The sequence below is a fragment of the Schistocerca nitens genome, chromosome 2, assembly GCF_023898315.1.
Source record: "Schistocerca nitens isolate TAMUIC-IGC-003100 chromosome 2, iqSchNite1.1, whole genome shotgun sequence".
Taxonomy (NCBI): domain Eukaryota; kingdom Metazoa; phylum Arthropoda; class Insecta; order Orthoptera; family Acrididae; genus Schistocerca; species Schistocerca nitens.
The window spans coordinates 987,897,798-987,905,046 of record NC_064615.1 but is presented as its reverse complement, the minus strand read 5'-3'; the positions used below and the strand labels follow the sequence as shown (position 1 = coordinate 987,905,046).

The 7,249-nt window shown below is 35.1% G+C and overlaps 1 protein-coding gene across 1 annotated transcript; it reads right to left on the bottom strand.

Moving 5' to 3' along the window:
* Window positions 1-5,546: 5,546 nt before the first annotated feature.
* On the bottom strand, window positions 5,547-6,584 carry LOC126235489 (metalloendopeptidase OMA1, mitochondrial-like). Its single transcript, XM_049944208.1, has one exon. The coding sequence runs from the start codon at window positions 6,582-6,584 to the stop codon at window positions 5,547-5,549; it is 1,038 nt and encodes a 345-aa protein (XP_049800165.1).
* Between the last annotated feature and the right edge of the window lie 665 nt (window positions 6,585-7,249).

The window sequence follows — 7,249 nt, the reverse complement described above, 5'->3', positions numbered from 1 at the left end:
GCTCCCATCATATTGTACTGTATGTCTCTGAGTAGGACTGAATAATGAATGGGTGTGCCATTGATTCATAACACTTTCTGTCATGGGACAATCTAAGTACAATAGAGCCACCTTATGAACAAGTAAAGAAAACAAAACCTGCATCATGACTTCCTAGTAATCAGGCTCGTCGTCCTTGTTTCCTTGCAGTAAATAAATAATGTACATGTAAATACACAGCACAGTACATGTAAATTTGTTCACATGTTAGTTGTAAATAAGCTGGAAAGCAGTAGTGCTAGACAAAACGGTACACAAGTTTACTTCCATACCTCCTTAAGTTGGCTTCTCCGACCCCAGGTTCCCTACCTACCTACAATTGTTCGGTGGAGCAATCTCTATGTCCTGTTACATTTTTGCATGCTCTTAAAGAAACATCCTGTATACCTCTGAATGCAGTATTGGCTGATACATGTTAAACAGGACAAGGGAACAACATCAGACCAAACATGATAGTGCAGTGGTTAATGCACTGGACATGCATTCTTTTCTGAGGTACAAATCCCCATCTGGCCATTCAAATTTAGATTTTCCGCAGTTTGCTAAATCATTTCAGGCAACAGCATATCACCCAAAAGGAAATGGCTAATTTTCTTTCCTATCATTGTCCTATTTCTGCCAATCCAGGTGCAAAAAAAAGTATCATGGAAAATGTTACTGCTGCAAAGTTAAGGCAAAAAATGCAAACCAAATCGTTACAAGATCAAAATCTAGTGAAAAAACTATGGCAAATGTACATTCAGTTACATCCATATGTAAACACTGCGATGACTTTTGTCTCGTTTTAACTACAAAAAACAGTGAAATCAATTAACTTAAAAGGACTGTTGCCTTATCGGTGAAACAACTGCAAAATCTTGGTTGTAAAACACAACAAACAAAACACCGACTCAACCTCGAAGAAATATCAGCTACCAATGATATAAACAAAGCAAGAACGATAGTGGAAAACAGCACAAAACTTGGAAATATAAAAGTAAGTGCAACAAGTACCTATAATGACAAACATGATTCTACAAACATTGTCACTCAGAAACATATGAGCCAGATAATAATTACAAACTATAACAGCTGTGCACTGTAAATTTTTCACGCGGGTCCCATTGTAAACAAAGAAATGTGGTTAAAAAATTAGTCAACTTTTCAAAAAAGAATGCAAGGTCTTAATTTTTGCCGATAATCATGGACATCAGATAGCAGAAAAGGTGGCAGATACACAATCTAATGCAAGTGTCCAGACCTTTGTCAAGCCAGGAGCAAACACTGCAGAAGTGACAAAAACAATGGTGAAATTGTTTGAAAACCTTGACTCAAAAGACCGTGTCATAATTTGTGCAGGTGAAATTGATGTTCCCAGAGATACAGGTAGTAAACCCATCACTGTTCTTGAAAGTGTGCTACCCAAAAATTGGCAACACACATATGACCTATCTCCTTGGTCATTTGTAAATAAACTAAGAGAAAGAGCATACAAAGAGACAGATGAAGTAGGCAAAAAATTCCTGTATGTGAACTTAATAAAAGTAAGCATGCTAGACAGATCCATGCATACCAGCCATGGCCTTCACATAAATCACAGTGGGAAACAACTTTTGGTTGAAGAAATCTGTCGTTTAGAAAATTTGAGTCATAACAGGCATAGTACAGAAGCAGTCCACAGTACTTTGGAGAATTAGGTCATTAAAGAAAGATGCGAAGTCTTATAAAAAGGGTGAAAGACATTTTTTAGGGAATTACGAGTGTATCACAAAAACATGTAATGCAGAATTAAATTGAAAATACACACGGAAGATTGCACACCAGAATGTACAGTCATTAACAAACAAAGTTGATGAAATAAATATACTCCTCAACAGTGAATGGAAAGATGTTTCAGTTTTATGTTCTTGTGAGCACTGGTTACAAAATGAGTATTTTCAGTACCTAAAATTATCGCATTTTAATTTCGCAAACTCCTTTTGTAGAATCAAATCAAAACATGGGGGAACTTGTATATATAGAAAAGAAAATGTAGATTTTAAGAGTATAGCCTCTGTTTGCAAATTAGGTTGTGAAAGAGACTTTGAAATCTCAGCTATTGAGTTAATGTCTGAAAAACTATTGCTTTATATGTGCACAGATCTCCTGTTAGCAACATAAGCACTTCTTTTTTTTCCAAAAAACTGGACCTCGCTTTAGGCAAACTCAAGACAACTGGGAAAACAGTGGCACTGTGTGGATATTTTAATATTGACTTTCTGAGCCATAGCTCTCACAGAGAAACGTTCTTAAATGTTATAAAAGCCGACAATCCAACTGTTAGCTCTCCAACACATGTAACAAAAACTAGTGTCACACTCCTTGATCAGGAATGTGTAAACATAGACAAGTGTACATCAGAAAACTTTGAAACTGGCTGTAGTGACAATCTTTCACAATAACTAACCACACCTTTAGATCACATTTCGGCCAATGTACAAAATAGTCAAAAAATATTGAATACTACCAGTATCTAACCAGCCAACAATCTTGGATAGAAGTATTTGATACCTCTATCACCAATGAAAAGATGGAAAATGTTTTAAACATTTTCAAGCATGACCTTGACATGGCTTTTCCACAAAGGAAAGCAGCACAGATAGATTCAAAAACTGGATTACATCAGGCATTAGAGTATCTTGTAAAAGGAAGTGGGAACTTTTTCTGCAGTCAAAAACTGACAGCAGTCCAGAATTTCTTAGTTATTTCAAAAAATATAAGCTAGTTTTGAAACGTGTCATAAAAGAGGCAAAAATAAAGGAAGATGACAAATATATTATGAAGTCACCCAATAAAACTAAGTCCATGTTGAAAGCTGTGCAGGATCTTACAGGGAAGAAGACAACACACAAAAATTCTGTGATATCACATGGTGGCACGAATGTCACTGACCCTAGGGCAGTTGCTAACAGCTTCAATTCTTATTCAGCAACTGTTGCCAGAAAATCAGTGAAGGAAAAATTTAATAATCCACCTAATACAACACTGAAAGAACTTTCATGTATAGAAATAAATAATATATCCATGTTCCTCAGTCCAACAGGCCTAACACAGCTCCTAAATACCATTAATTCACTGGAGAGTAGTTATTCAACTGGTGTTGTTGATATTCGAGATTACATTACATAAATAACAGCAAGACACATACTCTCTCCTTTATGAGACATATGCAATTCATCCATATTATGTGGTGTCTTCCCACAGCAACTAAAAATGGCAAAAGTAATACCCCTATATAAAAATGTGATTGGCAACAACGTATGCGTAACTATAGGCCTGTGTCACTAATGTCAAGATTTTCGAAAATTATTGAAAAAGTGTTCCTTTCACAACTAACTACATTCTTTGACAATAATAATATTGTTTCTGGATGTCAACATGGCTTCAGACCACATTGATCAATTGAAATAGCCACTTTCAACCTGATAAACCATGTCTTAAATGCAGTGGACAACCACAGAAAAACCTCAGGTTTATTCTTGGACCTAACAAAAGCTTTTGATGTGATTGATCATTCTGTGCTCCTGAGGAAGCTTGAAATGTATGGTGTACGAGGTATGCCAAATCAGTGGATTAAATCATATTTGGAATATCGCTCTCAGGTAACTGAAATTAAGTACATGGAAGAAAATGAACTCCAGATACATCTTTCAGAACTGTTTGGACTAAGTCATGGTGTTCCACAGGGCTCTATTTTAGGTCCGTTTCTTTTTTTGATATATATTAATTATTTCCCATCACACGTTAAGGATTCTGAACCAGTACTGTTATGCCACCAGTCAATTGGTTGAATGAAATAAAGAAGAAAATATTACTGCATCTGCAAAAGATTTTACAAAAAAATGGCTCTGAGCACTATGGGACTTAACTGCCAAGGTCATCAGTCCCCTAGAACTTAGAACTACTTAAACCTAACTAACCTAAGGACATCACACACATCCATGCCCGAGGCAGGATTCGAACCTGCGACCGTAGTGGTTGCGCCGTTCCAGACTGTAGCGCCTAGAACCGCTCGGCCACTCCGGCCGGCAAGATTTTACAAAAGAAGTTTCTGAATGGTTTACCAAAACAGGTGAATAGTTAATGCCCAAAAAACAGCACTCATGAATTTCCACACAGATCAAAATAAAAATGAGGCACAAACTGTAATATGTATAGATAACCAAAATGCTGTCACTGAAACTAAATTTCTTTGGATTCACATCCAGGAAAATCTTAAACGGAGCACTGACATCACATCCCTAAATTCAAAACTAGCAAAAATTAGATACGTAGTAAGAATTCTTTGCAACAATACCACTGCAGAAACAGTTAGAGCTGTATACTTTGCTCATAACATTCAATACTGAAGTACGGTATCATTTTCTGGGGAAATGTATACCAGGCCATAACAGTTTTCAAGAAACAAAAGGCAATTATAAGAATAATGAAACAAGTGAGCAGCAGAAAACCATGCAAACCTTTCTTTAAAGATCTAAAGATCTTACTCCTTCCCTACATTGATATACTGGAAGTAGTCATGCATGTCAAAAAAAGTATACTGAGAAAAGAAAACCTTTTTCTTCAAAACAAAAGTGTCCCTGACTACAGTATCGGGTCAGACAGTGTCATACATGTTAGTCGTTGTAACACCACGATGCCAAAAAGGTGTATATCATGCAAGAACAAAAGTATACAACAGATTACCAAGACATATAAAATCTCTTCCTGAACTACAGAGCTTTAAAAAAGTCTGTGACAGCCTTCCTTCTGAAAAACTGCTACTAGTCAATCTCACAGTATCCTATGCAAGAAAAAAATGTAATTTGTATTTTTAATTACAGAAATAAGTTATAAATAGACAGTACTTTAAAAAATTTGTAATTATTAACTGTATAGGTCCAATTTGTTATAAAAATTTAAATAATGTACTTTTGATGTTTGGAAAACCAATAGATACAATGGTTTTCTGTCCAATACCCTGTGTATCATATATGTACTGAAAAAGAGGTTTATATGGACAAATATATAAATAAAGTATGAATATACAATCTCACACTGTATTACTAATTAAATACATATACAACAGACAACTATTATTAAAAACTTTATCTGTTTTCTACAGCATGCATTACAGAGAACTCTTTTTTCTTTTTTGTCCCTTCTGGTTTAAAAGTTAAAAACGCAGCAACAGCTATCATATATACAATAATATTTGTTTCCATCTTAACACCAATTACATTCAAACAGATCATAAGGCTATATTCAGACACCACATATTGTTCTGATATCACACATTACTTGAAAAAAGGTGAAACAAGAATTAAATAATTTTTTGCATATGTTTATTAGTCATTTTATCAAGCTTTATAATCATCCATAAAATATGTGACTAAGATTATTACCTGAATGTTTGAACTGAGAAACATTATCATGAATCTCTGTTCTGTGCAACTGTGTAAGCCCACAGCCATCACCCATTTGCCACTTATGCAGCACTAAGAATTCTCTTATTTTGATTGATTACCTAGTATCTTTGATATAATATAAATTGATTTATGGTTTCTCTGAAGTTCCTCAAGATCCTGGAGCATTATATTAATGAATTCCCTTGGATCATTTCCTGGCAAACGAGGACAATCACATTTTTCTCTTAATTTAAGAGCTGCTGGTAGCTGACTATCAAGATGCCTCTTCCTTGTCTCATAACTAGGATGAGTAGAGAATATTTCAGCAGGCTCAGTACTTAAACCTCCTTCAAGGGAAGCCAACAATTTTAATTTGGACCACAGCAAACTTGCCTCTCTGACATCAAAACAAGCTTTTGCAGCTAAGATGAGACCAACTTTATCAGCTTCTAGCTCAAGATTGCGACTGAATGGGAGTTCCACAAACATTTTTGCAAGATATTCTGCAAGCCATTGACATGGAAATGCATAGAGGATTGGCATGGTTGCCCAGATTACAATAATAGCAAGATTAAATAATAAATTATGAAAATGAACATTACTAATTTGTTCTGCCATGTGTGACAATACAGTATGAGCCATTTCATGTGACAATATAATACTAGTTTGATCATCATTGCTTGCTACAGTAAGCAAGCCTGTGAAGAAGAATATTGCACCATTTGGTAAGACAAAGGCATTTCTTATCTCTGGGCTATCAACAACATAAATAGACCACATTTTATTTCTAATATTAGGAATTTCATCATTTGAATCCACAATTTTTGTGACTATTTTTCCAATGATTTGATGGAGTTGATGGGTTGTGGGTAAGATATTTACTTCATGTCTCTTAATAATTCTCCTTTGCTCTGAAGCTGCTATCTCACTTATTTGGTCATCTGAAAATACTACAAGCTTTCTCCTATTTGTTACTGGATCAAATTCAAGGTAGTAAGCATAAAGCATCAGAAATCCAGAATGCAACAAAACAAAACTAATTAAAACAGAGACGATATTTCTCTTCACAGCTTCAAAAAAAATATCCTTTTCATTAGGTGTTAGATTTTTCCACCAGTGACGAAGTTTGAGGCCAACCATTACTGATATTGTCCGAAGTACAGGATCAGCTATATACAAAACGGTATATACCGAATAATTTCTGCAGTGGTTTCTCAGAACAGGTTGTCTAAATAAAACGGAATGCCTGGTTGTTGCATGGTTATGAGACGTTAAGAAAGTAAAACTGTTCTTTACAAAAAAGTTTGGATGAAGCTCAGTTACTGAATAAGCTAATTTTGTAACATCCGGTGATCTTTCAAAAGGCACATGGTGACACTGTTTAAAATTGTGTAAATGGCACCATAACAAACTCTTCTGTCGACTACAAGAGTCTTTTGCAATAGAAAACACATTTGTCTGCAGGAGATGCCTCTGTATGATAGCTTTCCATGCCATAATCTACAACAAAGTTCACATTCACTTAAGATAATCTGTCTGTGGATCATCTTCAACTACTTTGTTTGTACTTTCTTGGCATTTCAAACCAGTTAATCATATCAAGCTACCATGCACTTAGCATATTTTAAATGATGGCACCACATCAGTAACACCACACTACAGCACCAGAAAGTAAAAAAACTTGATAATATACCAACTGACTTGTAACCTCTCACAACATGTATAAAATAAAATGACACTAAAATTTTTACATGTGTTAGCAGAAACTGACATTGTACTGTCAATAAAAACAAAACAAACACACT

Bases quoted from the DNA above. Each gene is read 5' to 3' on its own strand.
- LOC126235489 (XM_049944208.1), bottom strand. From the start codon at position 6,584: ATGGTTGGCCTCAAACTTCGTCACTGGTGGAAAAATCTAACACCTAAT.